An 18,895-nucleotide genomic window follows, 5' to 3' on the forward strand; every position below is an offset into this window, starting at 1 on the left:
CAGGGTTAGTCTCCTGGCTTGATGGTAATGGTAGAGTGGGGGATATGCCGGGCCATGAGGTTACAGATTGTAGTTGAGTATAATTCTGCTGCTGCTGATGGCCCACAGCGCCTCATGGATGCCCAGTTTTGCGTTGCTCGATCTGTTCGAAGTCTGTCCCCATTTAGCACGGTGATAGTGCCACACAACACGATGGACGGTATCCTCAATGTGAAGGCGGGACTTGGTCTCCACAAGGATTGTGCGGTGGTCACTCCTACCAATACTGTCATGGACAGAAGCATCTGCGGCAGGCAGATTGGTAAGGACGAGGTCAAGTATGTTTTTCCCTCTTGTTGGTTCCCCCACCACCTGCCGCAGACCCAGTCTCAGCTATGTCCTTTAGGGCTCGGTCAGTAGTGGTGCTACCAAGCCACTCTTGGTGATGGACATTGAAGTCCCCCACCCAGAGTACATTTTGTGCCCATGCCACCCTCAGTGCTTCCTCCAAGTGGTGTTCAACATGGAGGAGTGCTAGGTCATCAGCTGAGGGAGGGCGGTAGGTGGTAATCAGTAGGAGGTTACCTTGCCCATGTTTGACCTGATGCCATGAGACTTCATGGGGTCCGGAGTTGATGTTGAGGACTCCCAGGGCAACTCCCTCCCTACTGTATACCACTGTGTCACCACCTCTGCTGGGTCTGTCCTGCTGGTGGGACAGGACATACCCGGGGATGGTGATGGCAGTGTCTGGGACATTGTCTGTAAGGTATGATTCTGTGACTATGACTATGTCAGGCTTTTGCTTGACTAGTCTGTGGGACAGCTCTCCCAACTTTGGCACAAGCCCACAGATGTTAATAAGGAGGACTTTGCAGGGTCGACAGGGCTGGGTTTGCAGTTGTCATTTCCGGTGCCTGGGTCGTTGCCAGGTGGTCCGTCCGGTTTCATTCCTTTTTATTGACTTTGTAGCGGTTAGGTACAACTGAGTGGCTTGCTAGGCCATTTCAGAGGGCATGTAAGAGTTAACCACATTGCTGTGAGTCTGGAGTCACATGTCGGCCAAACCAGGTAAGGACAGCAGATTTCCTCCCCTAAAGGACATTAGTGAACCAGATGGGTTTTTACAACAATCGACAATGGTTTCATGGCCATCATTCGACTAGCTTTTAATTCCAGATTTATTAATTAAATTCAAATTCCACCTTCTGTTGTGGTGGGATTCGAACCCATGTCCCCAGAGAAATACCCTGGGTCTCTGGTCCAGTGACAATACCACTACGCCACCGCCTCCCCCTCTGTAGCTGTCCCTTTCTATTTAATGTTAACTTTATTCCTAGATTTGATTAATTAGTTGAACGCTGATAGTAATTAATTATCAAATAAATAATCAAATTGGCTTTTGTTTTATGCTAATTAATTGATCTAGTCTTGTAATTTTAATTAAATAATCAACTATAATAAAAGTTAAAAGCTTACCTGTGTTCACCCCACATGATTCATTGTCCTGTGATGTCATTTTGCGATATATCCCTGTCTCTCGCCCACTGCCCCTCTCTTCCACTGTGCTTTGTTGCTCTGCCAATGGCCTGCACCTGTCCTCATGCTTCTAAAAATAGATCATCAGGAAATCTTTATTGTGGAGCCGTTTAATTCGCTGGCCAGCAAGTGAATAAATATTGAAATGTTTATTTGGGACTGCAGTGGAAGCTGCATTTATTTTGCTGCTGCAAAGCTGGCTGCTGTCTTCTTATACCATGTCTTGGCCTCCTGCATGTCCTGTTTGACTGTTGGTTGCAGATTTTCCAACGATTTAAAAAAAGTAACATCCCTTTGGGAATTTTGACTCTTGACTAACTTTAAAAAAAAATGTTGAATATTTATTCATATATTTATAGACATCTATGCTAATATTAAAATGTGTTATCCACAAAACTCTCAATCTCGGGGATGCACTGCTGTTGCTGAAGCTCTAAAACCCCGCACTCAAGCTCCTCCAGCCCTTGATATTCCCTGCATATGTGGTTGTCCAGGATACGAGAAGTGTCCTGAAGTTCCCACATGGAACAGGATGTGCACTCCATGGGACTGAGAAGCCCTGCCATGCCTCTATTTATTAGACTATTAACTGATTTAACAGAAATAAACTTATATCGAGTTCTGCATTGTTTTAGTATCATGCAGCTCTTTATGGAATGCGTTATTTATAATTTTATGAAAACTGGGGCAAAATCCTCAGGACATTTTCCCACCACACTGCGAGCTCACAAATTTCCCAGTCATGGTGTACCGAATGGCTTGGCAGCCCATTCATTGAATACCATGGGACTACCACTTACAAGTCTGACTAAACCAATTTAGTGTGAACAAAATGTGGTCCTAGGGCACAAGATCATGATAATTACAGATAAGATAGGTCATTCGGCCCCACTTAATTCAACCATCCAGGTTGCACATTAAGTAAAACAAAAATAATAAATATATATTTTTAATTGCACAACATTTTTTTTGCAGAAGAAATACCTGTTATGAGGGTACATTAATTTTTTTTTAAACGGGAGGGGTATCTCAGTAATAAAAAGGTTGAGTACCCTTGGCCTAGGATATTACCTGGTGAAAATGTACATGTTTGGAAGCACTTGCAGCATCCTGTGTGAGCATTGGTGAGACCAATATTTTGCCTTGTGAGGAATGCAAGCACAACCAACCATTTCATTACTCTATAATCCAACTTTGCTCTGATGCTTGGGTTAGAGCCGCACACAAAATTAAAAACCCTGGCTGCACCCTGTTTTGCCCTTTGAAGAATCCTATTCATTTAATACTAACATTTAAAAACAAACTCTCTTCTAGGTTCCATCCTGACCCACATCCAGAGAAGAAAGCACTTTAATGAGAGAGAAGCGAGTATTGTCGTGAAAGACATTGCGTCTGCCTTGGATTTTCTGCATACCAAAGGTATGAAAAGTCAATGCCAAAAGAAATAATCAAATGTGCTCTGAGATCAGAGGGATTTTGGCAGTGGGAGTGGGGAATGGGAACAGATGGAGGTCTGTCATTGGTCAAAATGAACTTCAGGGAAACAAAAATGGTGCCATATGGCAAGGGATCAACAAGAGTAGATAGAGATAACCTGAGTGGATCGAAACAAGTCAGCAAATTTTGTGTTTGGCTCAGAGGCTACAAATCACAGCGAGTGTTCAGAAGAGATGAGAACTAGACAGCCTTACAAGAAAGGCAGTTGAAAGGTAGAACAATATTTGGAAGGATAGAACTGTATCTTCTATAAATAATAAGTGTTAGCTGGTAACTGATCTCCAGATATAAACACCAAGAAAGAAGGAAATGGAAATGTTACAAGCCTTTAGAAAGATGAAAGATAATCAGACCTGTGGAGTAAGGGTTTATATATTTAAGAAAAAGGAAAGCCTAGTGCTTTTCCCTTTTAGGTAGGGAGAAAGAGACCACCTTAGCAAGACCAACATGCTGCAAGAAATGAAAGATGGAAGAGGGGAAATGACTAAAGAACTGAATAGGCATACCAATCTGACGGACAATATGAACACCACATGCCAGAAAACATTGCAACAGGATTGTGCACCTAGCAATCTAAACTCTGATACGAGGACAACACTTCAAGGAAGTAGGGTATATTTAATATCAGATTTATCTAACAGGCAAACTCGGTCTGAAGTTGTAATGCAGAATTTCATTTTAGGAAAACGAAGGGGTTGAGGAATGTGATGAAAGGTGGGTTGATGGAGTTGATTTGTTAAAAGGTCTAATTATCATTTTCTGTTCCTAAGAGTTCCTGTGTTTTAACATTTGTAAAATGAGTAAGTGCATGGGTCTAAAATAACATTTTGGCTTATAGCAAAAATTCAAGTGCTTTACGATTGTTCTCTTAGCCTGAAACTACTTGCTTTCTTAAAACACATTGTTCTATGAAATACATAAGAGTTGGAGTTTGTGACTGTTCCTTTTGTGGTGAGCTTATTGAGTGGTGGGTGGCAGCCCTTGCAATTAAATCAGGTTGATGGAGCCTAACTACTTATTGATATACTGTGTGTTGCAGGTGACTAGTATAACTTTCAGATATTCTAGTCCTACAGCTCAATGTCAGCCATCTTTATTCTCCTCATACTGTTGGGAGGCGCCGCTCTACATTTTAAAAATTCTTTCAGGGGATGTGGGTGTCTCTGTAGAATGGGTTGTCTCCCCCTCCACAACTGGCCCTGAGGGAGATAGAAGAAGCTGGTTAGCAAGACTCCCCTATGTCAGCTGTTGTTTCTGCAGAGATGACGCAGGCTATTAGAGCTTTTGCTTTGCCGTGGAGGAAATCAGGGAGGAGGGAACTCCATCCCAGTCACCTGGAGATGTTCACAGCATTTCACCTTGTCTTGGATGGACTCCCATCTTGCCATCGCCCACTTCCTGATGCGTGGCCATCCTGGCCAGGCCAAGGGCTGCTTTCGCCATGGACAATAAGATTGTGATATGGGACACTCCAACACCTGAACGAGCCCTTTCTCTGGAGTTGTGTGCTCTTTTCTGCAAGGTCAAAAGCAAGAGAATTAAGACCACAGTGTCCTCCTTCACCACTTCCAACTGCATTTGCACATGTGAAGTTCCTGGCTTCAGTGTTGACTCCACCACAATTGCTGGGGGTTTGAGTTGCGTCCCCAGCTCAGCACTGCTCATGGAAGAAATTTGTTTCCAGTTTCAGGAGCACAATGCTTCCTCAGGCTGCTCAACTCGTGGGTCTGCTTGTGACTACAGGTCTGTCACCTGGTTGTCGAGTTTCATTCATCTTACCAGCCCTCAGAAGGTCATTGAAGTGCATCTGACACTGTACCCATGTCATCCTGACGGCGTTTTGACTACTGACTTCACGAGCCACATCCAGCCATGGCTGCTTAGTCTGGCAGGCTGGCCTTCTCCTGCTGCTGTCCTTGAACAAAACACACTTCCGTGATGCCACTGCCTGCAAGAACACCTCAATGGAGACATCTAAGAATCGTGGGGCTGTCTTTCCACAGGTACCTGACCTGCTGCTGGGCCTCTGTTCTTCACTCTCTTTTATCACGAGATGAATCTGCAACCACACTACATTAAATTAGGCTCGGCATGTCTAGCTCCCGCCTCCTGCCTGCCACCAGCGCCCCTGATTGGATGACAGTCGGCCATCGGGTCACTGATTGGCCTGCCTGATAAAATTTGTGTCGGGCATTAGATGCTGATGCATTTCAGGGTCGGGACCTGGAAATGCTCCTGACATCGGGGTACTGACCTCGAATTAGACAAAAAAGTAAGCGTGTGGGTTTGATTTAATAACTTCGAAATACAGTTGCCCTGGAATTGTAAATAAAAAAGCGCCTCTAATTTGAAACTATTATCATTTCATATTATTTATAAATACAATTATAGATGAATATCATCTGTAACTCATCTGGTTATGATTGCTAAAGGAAACAAGTTTAACATTAACTTGAACTGTATCCAAGTCTATTTGAGGTAGGCATGACTGAGGAATTAGGTGCGTCAAGGTTTGTGTTTCAAACTTTGCTGCATCAGAAATAGTTCTGAATCTACAATATATGCTGCTTCAAGCTGACAATACCTGTGTATGGGAAAGATAATGCCTTTTTTAATTAGATTTTTAGATACTAGAAAATTTAAGCTGAATCCTTTGTCAGCAGTGAAGCTGGTCTTGCTCACAATTTTCAGCTTCTGTCTATGCATCACACATGCACAAGGAAGTATCTATTAGACATTCATATATGACATTGTTTCTAAGGAATAAAGCTAATTTTCCCTTTCCTCCACATCACCTACCCATTTTTCTCCCCTCTCTTAAGGATTGTTGCTGGGGTCCAGTTCCCCAAGCAACCAAGTGACCACTCTCCTAGTGTGAACCCAGTGATTATTGGCATGCTGTTTGATTGTGCAAGGCATCACAGCCAACTGTTTTTCCCACTCCTGTGTACTAGCTTTTAGTGACTTGTGTACGTGCACACCTAAATCCTTTTGCTCCTCCACAGCTGCTAGACTTGCATCATTTAAGAAACTACTCTGATTTGTCTTTCTCTGATCTAAGGTGGATAGCCTCACACTTCTTCACATTGAATCCGTCTGTTGTGGTTTGTCAGGGGCCATGTCAGTGTCCCTTTGCAATTTCCCATCCACACAACTTACTCTGCTACCTATGTCATTAATATATATGTGAAACGATGTGAGGCCCCGGATGAGGGGTAATATCTTAGTATTAGCATTTTATGCAATAATTCATATTTTGTTAATCATGGATGATTGACCGTTCTGACTTCAGAAGCTACTTGAACACATTGCCGAAGTATTTCTTGCTAATCTTGCAGTGCAAATCCAGAATTGGGCCTAACCCTTTCTCCAAAGAGAACCAGTGTGAGAGTCCCCAAAGGACATAGTCTTACTGCTTTGGTATGGTATACATAGGTCTATCTCCAGTCAGTACCAAAGTGGTTTTATAAAATTCCCTGAGGAGGGGTCCCTTGGATGTGATGAGTATTTTTAAACCCAGTTGGAATTGATTCAAGAGTTTAGCCAGTGCAGATTCTTCCACCTGCTTAGTCTAAGCATTTAAATTTTAATTGTTGGGAAAGCAGCTCTGTGTACGCATGTGACTTTGTTAAAAACAGAAAACCTTTGAGGTTAGGGAACCAACCCTTTAGCTTTATGGCATCTAAACCTATTCACTGACAATCTAGAAAACAAACCGTGCTCTTGATTATTTTCATTGTGTGGAAAGATATTTAAAGTATGATGAGAATTCACTGGACAAGTCACTAAAACATAACTCTGTAAGTACACATGGGCACCGCTCTGCCCCGGATAGGCAAATTTGAGTTTTAGCCAGGCACTGTAAACTGGGTATGGCCTGGCTAAAACTCATACTGCAGGTACCAGGGTTGACACCAAAACACTCTTCGCTTTCCTAGATGAATAGCTGCAGTAGAAATGCGATATACGAGTGGTGTGTAATTAGGATGTACATCGTAGAGAAGGTAAATAATGTTCCAAAAGCAAAATACTGCAGATGCTGGAAATCTGAAACAAAAACAGAAAGTGCTGGAAATAATCAGCTCAGGCATCATCTGTGGAGAGAAAAACAGTTACCATTTTGAAAGATCAGAGACCTGAAATGCTGACTCTGGTTTTCTCTCCGCAGATGCTGAGTATTTCCAGCATTTTCTGTAAATAATGTTCCAACTAATCTGCAAAGTCTACTGTGTAATTAAGAATATTTCATTTAAAAATTCCAGACTTGCTTATAGCTCCCCAGTGCATTTAAATTCATTTAGCACTCCTATCCACTGGATCAACTGAATGAGTTTGCTGTGTCTGCCATCACATGTGGGTAGGAGAACATATATACAGCAACTGAGCCAGCCACTTTCTTGCATTATAGAATCACAGAATGATGCAGCACAGAACCAGGCCATTTGGTCCATCTTGCCTGTGCTGGCTCCTTGGTAGAGCTATCAAATTAATCTCATTCCTCTGCTTTTTCCCCATAGTCCTGTATTTTTTTTCCCTTCAAGTATTTATCCATTTCTCTTTTGAATGTTACTATTGCATTTATTTCCACCAACCTTTCAAGCAGTGTATTTCAAATCACAACAACTCGATGAGTGGGGAAAAAATGTCCTCATGTCACCTCAGGTTCTCTTGCCAATCCCCTTAAATCTGTGCCCTCAGTTACTGCCCCTTCTGTCACCATTCATGATTTTGAACACCTGAAGTCTCCTCTTAACCTTCTCTGTTCTAAGGAGAACAACCCCAACTTCTCCAGTTTCTCCACGTAATTCAAGTCTCTGAGCCTCAGTACCATTCCAGTAAATCTCTTCTGCACCCTCTCCAAGGCTTTGATGTCCTTCCTGAAGTATTATGCCCAGAATTGGTCACAGTACTTCAGCTGGGGCCTAACAAGTGTTTCATAAAGGGTTAGTATAACTTCCTTGCTTTTGTACACTGTGCCTCTAAACTAAGGATCCCATATGTTGTTTTTAAACAGCCTTCACAACTTGTCCTGTCACCTTCAAAGATTTTTGTACGTACACTCCCAATTGTCTCTGTTCCTGCACCCCAATTAAAATTGTACCATTTAGTTCACATTGCCTCTCATTCTTCCTCCCAAAATCTATCATTTCATAGTTTTCTAGCATTAAATTTCATCTGTCAATTCTCTGTCCATTTCAGCAGTCTATCAATGCCCTCCTGAAGTCTGTTACTATCCACCTCATTGTTTATTACATTTTCGAGTTTCGTATCGTCTGCAAACTTTGAAATCACGCTCTGTATGCCAAAGTCCAAGTCATTAATTTATATCAAAAAGAGCACTGGTCCTAATACTGACTCCTAGGGGACACCACGCCGTTTGCTTCCCTCCAGTCTGAAAAACAGCTGTTCATCACTAGTCTCTGCTTTCTGTCCCTTAGCCAATTTTGTATCCATGCTCCCACTGTCCCTTTAATTTCGTAGGCTTTAATTTTGCTAACAAGTGTATGATATGATACTTCGTCAAAGTCCATACATCAACTACACTACCCTCATCAACCCATTCTGTTACTTCATTAAAGAACTCCATCGAGTTAGTCAAACGTGATTTGTCTTTAACAAATCCATGCTGACTTTCATTTATTAGCTTATACTTTTTTAAATGCCAATTAATTTTGTTCCAGATTATTGTCTCCAAAAGTTTCCCACATTGGGCTGACTGACTTGTTGCTGGGTTTATCCCTCTCTCCTTTTTTAAATGGGGTATAACAGTTGCGATCTTCCAGTCCGGGCACCACCCCAATATCCAAAGAAGGTTGCAAGATTGTGGCCAGTGCCTCCACAGTTTCTACCTTTACTTCCCTCAGTAACCTAGGATAGATTCCATCAGACTAGGTGACCTTTCTACTTTGAGAGCTGACAACCTTTTAAGTATGTCCTCTTTATTTTTTTCATCCTATCCAATATCACTACTGCTTTTCTGCCACATTGATGGCATCTGATTAGTGACCATGGCAGGGTATTGGGAGCAGTACTCTATTCAAAATAGAAAATATTAGAGCAAAATAGTGCAGATGTTGGAAATCTGAAATTAAAAACAAAAAATACTGGAAATGCTCAGTAGGTCAGTCATCAGAACTGACAAAAGAGCATCGGCCTTAAACAGTAACTGTCCTCCTTTCCACAGATGCTTCTTGACCTGGTGAGTATTTCCAGCATTCTCTGTGCTTAAAAGTAGAAAATGTTTATTTATTCTTGGAGGGATATTGTAAATGGTCGATTTTAATTGGAAAATTGAATTATTGGTGAGTTTGGCTGCAAATGTAGATTGGGTATGTCAAGTTTAGACTGTAAATAGATTAGGGAAATGTATTCCATGCAGTGCAAAATTTAGGGCTCTCTGACTGAGTTCCTGCAACTGATATTCTCTTATGTAATCACTTTTTGTTGGTTCTTCTCATGAAGGTATAGCGCACAGAGATCTGAAACCAGAGAACATCCTTTGTGAATTCGCAGAACAGGTAAATGTCTGTTGTACTGTTTTACCTTGTACAACTTGTTATCATACCGAGTGCATTTTAACAAAGGGTTCTGTTGTTTGCTTACGTCACTGAAAGGTTCTGGAAAGCTGAGCTCGCTGCTTGCATTCTCTAATGCATTAATGGAGTGCTGCTCACTGCGCATTTTAATGACTAAAATGAGCTGCCTATATAGTTAGCTCTTTCAGTCATTGAAATGTGATTATTCATATGGTAGGTTGTCATTTTTATAACTTTCAATATACTTTCCTTTACAGACTTCACACTATTTACTAGCAGGAGAACAGACAGGAAGAAAATACTGAGATGAGCAATGGGGGTGGGGAGGATGGAAAATATGTAATGAGGCAGGCAGATTCAAAGAAAAAGAGTAAAAACTGATGGCTGGTGAACCACTGCAGTGCCCAGTCATGATAGGCTTGATGCCAAGTTGAATTTCAACTTCCTCGACCTATAATTTCAAAATAAGCCAAAACTTTGTACAAACAGCTCCAAAAGTATTAGATTAAGCAAAATGCCAGCATTTTAGTTGGTGTTTCTTCCCCATTTTACCATATTGTGCTATAAAACTGTTGGTTAGATTTAGCCAGGGTGGATATCTGTATAGAACTGTGACGTGACTTCAAGATGGGACATGTCTGTGTAGTCAGCCCCTCACATCCATGTTGTCATTTGGGCGGAATGTAATGATGCTTTGACATGGAGTTTTGTACATCAAGCAATGCTCTTAAATGTCATTCTATATAAAATTAGGTTGATTTTCCCTACTTCCTTGTATTTTCATGATTGGTCAGTGAAACCATGTTCAGGGATGTGTTATAGTGATATGCTCAATGAAGTCTCTTTTTGCACCTTTCACTAGTTTGCTGTGAAACTAGATTTGATTGCTGGTAGGTAGGAACATGCAGGTACAAGTCAGTTCAACCACCTGTTTTTATTATTGTGGCTGTGGCATTTTAAATATCTTTAAAGCTGCCTTTTATTATCTCTTTACGCTATGGGGATACCCAAGAACACTGCTTTTCTAGTTTGTGAGTAACTGCTGCCGCTGTAATAGGTTTAACTTTTTAAGACCTTGTCTTACTTGGAATAAATTGGTTACTTCCCTAATCTCAAAGGGTTATTCCTTTTGTAAGATTTCAATTAGCCTCTGCACCAAGGCATTGAATGTTTAATTAGAATGGAAGAGTGAAAAGGCAATAGGTTGAATTAATCACTGGAGGTTTTTCACCTTAATTATAATTTCTTTCATCTACTGTGCAGGAGAAAGTTTCTTTTTAAAGTCTTATCTTTCAGTCTTAATACAGTGCTCTGAGAGATTAAAGCTTACACTTAGTTAAAATGGGGAGAAATCAATCAATTAGTAACTGAACAATTGTTAAAATGAGTTCTATTATTCTGGTGCATTAAGATCATAATTATTCCTCATTAAAATAGTACAGCATTTCGGTTAAATATCTTGCATTCAGTATCTTGTGTAGCAGTGTATAAAACTGGATGAATGCACTTCCACTTGCAGTTTCCAACAGTTATTTGCCATCGTACTTTTGTTTCATAAAGTGAACCGTCGAAGGGCATATTCTTTTTAAAGATGTATTTCATTTTATGCAAGTTGGGAAGCAGCTTCTTGGAGACCCACCATGTTATTTCTCTGGGCTGTAAAAGAGCAGTTTTGAAGTGACTTGAGTCCCTTTCTGGTAGGCTGCCTTTGAGTTGAGCAGGAGCCGACATTCTTGTTGCTCTCGGATGCTGTTTTTTGAGCTTGAAAATGTCATTCTCAATTCCTGCTGGGACCCATGCCATTTTGACAGTTTGATCCTAAACAGAAATCCCCCTCTCTCTCGGTCTCCACACTCCCCTCCCTAGATATCCCCGGTGAAGATTTGTGACTTTGATCTCGGTAGTGGGGTGAAGTTGAGCAGCGCATGTACTCCTATAACCACGCCTGAGCTGATGACTCCGGTATGTAAATATAATTACAGCTTCTGTTTATAATCTGTGGTGCATTTCCTGAACTGCATCACTGCAATTATTTCTGACATTAAGTATAGTAACTGTCTTGTTAGTTTTCAGAGGTAATAATGACATGTTTTCCATATCTCTCTCTCTGAATATCCTTAATGTGTTCTTTACATTAAAGTTGCTATATAAGTATACGTTGCTTGAAATATTTTCGTGTAAAAGCTCTTGAGGTTTGTCTCACCTTTGAAACCGGGCAACTCTGCAAAATATGTATGCCATAATGTTGGATGGGTTGTCCAGTGCCCAAGAAGAATTAGTCCATCAGTAAGCAGAAAATATCATCATGCAGGTCAGAAATGAGGCATTGGTCCAGATTTTGTGGTAAAACTAATGTGAGGCTGTCGCGCTCACAATTAGCAAAGAATAAATCGGACAGCAACTTTGAGCACACATGCATAGTTACATGCAGAAATCAGGAAGTTGCTGTCCAAGTTACCCTGCTGTTCCAGCTATAATGGTATCTCGCCGAGAGGTTCAGCATTGAAACCCATGGAATAGCATGAAGTTGTGGTACTTGCCCACTAAATACACCACTGCTTGTCTGTTCAAGTGTTAGTGAATTTTAATGGTGTGATAAGTCTTAATTATTGCCAAACAACTTCTCTGGCACTGAAAATTAACTTTTAGAAGTGTGTATTCTCATTCCTTCAGATTTTAATTATTGTTGGAAATTTTTTAAAAATTACTTTTCTTTCTGTCTCTTATTTCTCTCTTAATCCCTTCTTTCTCTCCTTTAACTTTCTGTACATGATTTGACTTTGAATTAGCTATTCTAACTTAACACTTCCTGATTTAGACTCTGCATATCTCAGTAAGGATTCTTCAATCTGGTTAAGGAGTCACACCATTGCTTGCCCTGTTCTCACAGGTTCCAGATCCCCTGCAGAGGGCACCATGCTGTTTTGGATTTCTACTAACTGCAACTTGCACTATAAAAGCCCACAGAAAGTTTGTGGATAAGTGTAATGAACAACTAGCGCCATTTGTTCACCACTGACCTCAAAATCCGGGCCATTATCTTTTTTTCAGCTGTTTTACTTCTTTGCTAAGGGTTTTTAGTGGAAGAAGCTGCTACTGTGGACCCTTATAAAATTCATGCTGACAGGTCTGTCTTTATGTAGTCTAACATAGTTTTTATCCTCTCTAACTCCATTCTATTAAAATGCCCTGTAGTGGTCATTCCTGCATGATTAAATTATACTTGCCATCTCTGCGCAGAGATTATATTCTTGACAAATTAAATATGGAGTGTTTAGTTCCTTACAGCTCTGCACATTTTTTAGTTGCATAAATGTAGTTTACTAGATATATTGTAAAATATTAAACTGCATAAAATATAATCATCACAATCTATATGATGAGTGTATTGAGGAAATATTATTTATGGGGCCAGGTAGAGTTTCTATTTGCAGCTCCAAACCCCAAAATACTACTGAGCCTAGATTAGTCACATGCTTATTTTGCAGGCTTGGTTAGAAATTCATGCTTAAATGATTTTGCATTTTAATTTCTAATAACTGCATTAATATCCTCAGTGTGGTTCTGCGGAATACATGGCTCCTGAAGTGGTAGAGACGTTCACGGAGGAAGCGTCATTTTATGATAAGCGTTGCGATTTGTGGAGCCTTGGGGTAATTCTGTACATCATGCTGAGTGGTAACCCACCCTTTGTGGGGAATTGTGGAACAGACTGTGGCTGGGACAGAGGAGAGGCCTGTGTGGCCTGTCGGGTAAGGCAGCATAACATATCTGCAGGTGATAATTTATCAAAGAATGGGCAACGATGCTTTATTTGTAAAAATTGTTCAGTAAATTCTCTGCTTATTAAGGTGAAGAATGTCAGAGCTGCAGAAATATGATGCTCTGTCTAAAATGAATATTCAGTCAGGTTTAATGGTACAGGTATCACTGTATACCGGTAAACATCTTCTCGAGCACTAATCAGATTAATACCACATATATTATTGCAGTCCTCTCTGTTTCCCTGGAAACTTGTATTACTGCCAGTGTCCAAAGCCAAGCTGCATTCTGATTGGTAGACTTGGTTAAAAGTCTTACATTGTTTAAATCTCATCTTTCGACACTTAAACACCAATTCTTGCACTCAACGCTTTTTCTCTCCTCCTGCCTCATTGCCTGTTCTGCCACCCTTAATGCTACTTCTCTCTCTAAATTCTTTGCTAATTTGGCTAGTGCTGCAGTGTCCCCTTCTGCTGATGTGAGTCATCGTTTGAACAATACCTTTGCTGGGAAGTTCACAATAGCCTCGCTGATCTACTCTACATTTCCCTCCATGTCCTTCACCAGTTTTGATCCAGTGATCTTTCCACAGAGTTCATGTATAATTGCAAAACATTTCTTACTGTATGCTCATCAATTTGTCTCTTCCATTTTTCACTGATTTGGTCACCTAGGGTTTTATTGTCACATTTCTTCAACTTCACAGTGTTTGCTGTCTTTCCTGAAATTTTCTTTCCTGCAGTTCCTTGGTAATTTTGTTTTTAAAAACCTTGCTATTCAAACAAAGAAGAAACAAACCAGAAGATCCTAAAAAAGAGAAAGTATTTTAAATCCAGTCTTCTTTGGCCTCCTTATCTCGAGAGACAATGGGCGCTGCTCCACACACCACTTTAAATCCAGTGAAGTTAAGAAAAACACTGCAACAATATTAGAAATAGTAACATTCTTGAAAAAAAAATTGCAAACGAGCCAAGATGAATACCCTTGGGAGATAAATGCTTCTGTTGGGTGTTTAAGCCTCAAACTGCATGACTAAGTACCTTGCTTGGGAGAAGGGACTGAGTTAATTTGCGAAGCTTTTATGTAGCTCTTAGAAGGACATCAGAGGCCTGTAAGCAGATTGCCTGTTTGCTATTGGAGTTGAGAAATGTTTGATTAGGTTAAAGCTTTTTAAAAGGGTGGTTTTATGATGAAACAATAAACTTTATCAAGTTCATGGAGTTTAAAAAGTTCTTATTGGGGTTCCATTTCTCAAGATTCCCTTTTTTTCTCATTATTTAACTGACATTTTGTAAATATCATTTTCAGTATTCATTGATGGTTTAATGTGGGATAAATCAATGCAGCAATGCCAGAATGACTCAATACAATAAATAAATAAAATGTATTCGGCAAGAGGGTGATGAAATGAACAAATGAAAATTTGAATGTTTTGTCTGTCGAAGAGCACTGTTTATGTAAACCATGCTTTTAGTTAAAAACACTAGGGAATTTTCATTACTGCGCCATAGTGACTCATAAAATTTCTTATGTAGCTGCATTCACATGTTGAGTAGTAGATGTTTCACAACATTATAATGCTTTATCTAATGCTAACATGCATTTTTTTATATTAATTTTTTCTCCTTTCTCTTGAATGTGTTTTTACTTACTCATTCACGGGATGTAGGTGTCATTGGCAGGGCCAACATTTATTGCCCATCCCGAATTGCCCTCGAGAAGGCGGTTCTGAGCCACCTTCTTGAACCGCTACAGCTTGTCATAGTGATTTTTGATGCAACTGATTGGTTTGCAAGGTCATTTCAGAGGGCAGTTGAGAGTCAACCACATTGCTGTGTGTCTGGAATCACACATAGACTAGATTGGATAAGGACCGCAGATTTCCTTCCCTAAAAGACATTAGTAAACCAGTTGGGTTTTTATGACAATTTGGTGATACTAGCTTTTTATTCTGTGTTTATTTAATTAACTGAATTCAAATTCCCAACTGCCATGGTTGGGATTTGAACTCCGGTCATTGGATCATAGTCTCTGGTTTACTAGTCCACTAACATAACCACTATGCTACCGTATCCGGGTAGGACTATAGTTCCATTAGTGTAACTTTTACCTTGTCCAACTGGCCATATATCATGTATGTGCCTGAACAGTGAGGGTTGGCATCCTATTTTCAGTACAGGGTATCACAGCCAAGCTATATCTTGATGTTCACATGGATGGACTTTCAGCAGGGGTCACTAGGTATTGAACAAGGGGCTGATGTTTTCCTTTCCTAGCCTGGAGCTCCTGAGGACAATTGTCACACCTCTTCTGCTACTCCCGATCAGATTAGGGAATAACATTGACAAGAATTGGATCTGATTGCTGTGACTCAGCTACCCAGTGTCTTTACTAATTGAGCCATTGGAAAAGCTGTGATTTTATTAATGGTGCATTCTGTGAAAAGTACAACACCCAGTTCTAATTAATGCTTTATTGCCTACAGAACATACTGTTTGAGAGCATACAGAAAGGCAAATATGAGTTCCCTGAAAAGGATTGGGCTCACGTTTCTGGTGGGGCCAAGGATTTGATTTGCAAGTTGTTGGTGCGTGATGCAAAGGATAGGCTAAGTGCTGCACATGTCCTTCAGCATCCCTGGGTACAGGGGGTAAGTGTGAATAACTTATTTCTAAATGCTTCATTACCAGAAATCACAAATAAACCAATTAGTCATTTAACAACTGAAACATTTGTTAGTTTCTGGAAACATTAACCTATCTTCTATCACATAAATACATTGGAATTATCAAGTTGAAAATTGATCAGTTATTAGTGACCATTGAGACTGCTGATCAAATTGATCACTGTAACTGGATTCTCCTGTACCCGCCCCCCCCCCCCTCTAAATTACTGTGTCTAACATACTTTGAGAAGACCATGTTATGCTGAGCCATCATTAAGTGCATCTACTTCATTTTTCAGTATTAAAGTGTACCGAGAACAATCCAAGATACGTTTAATTTGTACAAAAATTGTTCTCCCACAAAATTCCCTTGTAATTTGTATTCATCCTTTCAAATGTTACTTTGTCCTTTTTAATTATTTTTAAAAAGTGAAATACATACATACATGTAGGAATTCTGTAACACATGCCTCTCTGTGAAATATCCTTCATTTTTAAAAACACTTGTATTTATATAGCACCTTTCATGACCACTGGATGTCTCAAAGCACTTTACAGCCAATGACATACTTTTTGAAGTGTAGTCACTGTTCTAATGAAGGAAACTTTGGGATTAACTTTAACAAGAGGAAGGAGAGCCACCTATAAAAATGCTTTTGCAACTAAAACAAATTATATATCACAGTAATGATCCTTTCTTTGTAGAATGCGCCAGAAAGACGTCTGCCCACACCACAACTACTACAGAGGTAAGGAGGATTCTAATCTTTCCTATTAACTCACATACCAGGGGCTGGATTTTCAGTTGCTTGTGGGGTGAGTGTAGGTGCAGGCGGGCATTGAAAATCACGTTCCTGCAAGGTGTCATAGAGCCTGACGCCTCCAGAACGCGATGTGATTTTCAAAGGGTGGGTGTGAGCCAGAAACTTGCATTCCTCCAATTAAGTCGTTGTTGAGCTCATTAAAAGGTTTCAGAGCAGCAGCTTTAAATTTTCAATCAGGAGGCATGGAGAAAATGCATTGTTTGGGACATGTCAGGGTGCAGCTGTCGTGAACACAGTGGGCAGCCATGAGGGCTAATGGATGCACTGGGTCAATATACGTAAGTGGAGAATAATGCACAGCTGCATTTGTGAGCAATGAGTGGTAGGATTTGAAGGGACGTGAGGCTGCTCGCATCACTTGGGCAGAAGAGGTTGGCAGAGGAAGCCCTGGGAATGAATGAGTGGCAGCTGAGGGAGCTGACATGGGAGCAAGCTACTCTAACATTGGACAGAGTAGTGAGGGGGATTGCAGCAGATGCATCCTGCTGTCAGGAGGACGCCAAAGGGGCAGAGCAAAGGGCTGCAAGGGGAAGAAGGCACTACCCATGACATCAGGGTCTGCTGCCCATGATGCAGCTACCTGCAAATGACAGAGCGCCTGTGCTGTAGGAGGCTGTGTCTATCAAGGCAGGTGATTTCTGACATCTGCGCTCTGGTGCACAGTGACCTGATGCCTTGCGGCCCCCATGGCAGTTCCCTACCTGCAACCATCAAGGTCACGGTCACGCTGAATTTTTATGCATCCAGGTTGTTCCAGGGATCAGCTGCAGACCTGGATGGCATCTCGCAGTTGGCAGCTCATCATGTATTCAGGCAGGTCACTGATGCCCTATTCCGAGGGTGGAGGGGGAACGATGTCCATTTTGAGACATATGAGCCATCACAGGTGGCATTGGGCATTGTTGCCACTGATGGAATCCCTCGTGTCCAGGTTGTCATCGATTGTACCCATGCAGTCATCAAGGCACTGATAGACCAGCCAGCCAGATTTCTGAACAGAAAAGACTTCCACTCACAATGTTCAGCTGGTCTGTGACCACAGGAAGCACATCTTGCAGGTCTGCGTTCGGTTCCTGGCAGCTGTCAAGATTCCTTTATCCTTCAAGAGTTCCAGCTTCTGCACCTCTTCAGGCCAACACTCCATGGGTGGCTGCTGGGTGATAAGGGTTATCCCCTGAGAAGGTGGCTCCTGACTCCCATCCGGCACCCAGACACGGATACAGAGAGGTGCTACAACCAGAGTCGTCACCTAACACAAAGTTGCATTGAACAGACCATTGGCATCTTGAAGACGCTGTTCCATTGCCTTGACTGGTCAGGTGGTGTCCTCAAGTATGAGCCAGCCAGAATGTCTTATATTGTGATTGCCTGCTGTGCGCTACGCAACATGACTATATAAAGAGGCCTGGAGCTGGATGAAGAGGAGGACCTGGAACACCACTCTTCCTTGGAGGAGGAAGAAGGGGAAGAGGAGGATGAAGGCGGCGCTGCAGAGGAGCCCGGCAACCAGACTTTTGAGGAAAACCACTGAGGCCTCATGATCGGCAGGCTGGCATGGCCGCAAAGACCATGCTAATTCAGTATTTCACTTGAGCGCTTTTCAGCCCCTATGACAGATGACTCTGTAACTCACCTTCCATCAGAGAGAGAAATCATCCAGCAAGTACACACATCTGAAGAATCCCATTGCCATCCTAAACCATTGAGAATGGGGTCTCCACTGCCAACATTCTCCCACATCACAGGCCAGGCCACGTCCCCCCACGAAACTCATTCCCTTTTGACATCAAGCAATAATAACACACAAGTCTGATTGAAAGCATAAGCAATTATTATTATAGGAAAAGTCAATGAACAAATAAATTCAGAAAACATTACCCAGGTGACCCATAAAGTGCAACTAAAGGCATGGCGCCTTGCCGCCTTGTCCACTTCTACGGGGTCCTCCCCTGTGGCTGAAGATGAGGTGGAGGAGGCCTGCTTCTTTGTCTCTGCAGCCAGCTGATATGCCCATGGCCTCCTTCATTGTCTTGGAGGAGCTCATGGAGGATCCTTCACAGGCTGCTGCACCTGCATCATTGCAGAGTCAACCT

General features: G+C 41.5%; 1 protein-coding gene across 8 annotated transcripts in view; it reads left to right on the top strand.

The window, feature by feature from the left end:
• Positions 1-18,895, top strand: part of LOC137372742 (MAP kinase-interacting serine/threonine-protein kinase 1-like) — a 90,163-nt gene that overhangs the window by 64,513 nt on the left and 6,755 nt on the right. For 7 of the 8 annotated variants that reach the window (XM_068036941.1, XM_068036936.1, XM_068036935.1 and 4 more), the window contains 6 exons: positions 2,833-2,937; positions 9,478-9,533; positions 11,418-11,513; positions 13,109-13,303; positions 15,799-15,963; positions 16,684-16,727. In XM_068036941.1, the coding sequence (XP_067893042.1) occupies positions 2,833-2,937; positions 9,478-9,533; positions 11,418-11,513; positions 13,109-13,303; positions 15,799-15,963; positions 16,684-16,727 (661 nt within the window). The remainder of the gene's footprint in view (positions 1-2,832; positions 2,938-9,477; positions 9,534-11,417; positions 11,514-13,108; positions 13,304-15,798; positions 15,964-16,683; positions 16,728-18,895) is intronic. The other variant, XM_068036939.1, reaches the window with a different exon arrangement.

This window comes from Heterodontus francisci, chromosome 8, assembly GCF_036365525.1.
Source record: "Heterodontus francisci isolate sHetFra1 chromosome 8, sHetFra1.hap1, whole genome shotgun sequence".
Lineage (NCBI taxonomy): Eukaryota > Metazoa > Chordata > Chondrichthyes > Heterodontiformes > Heterodontidae > Heterodontus > Heterodontus francisci.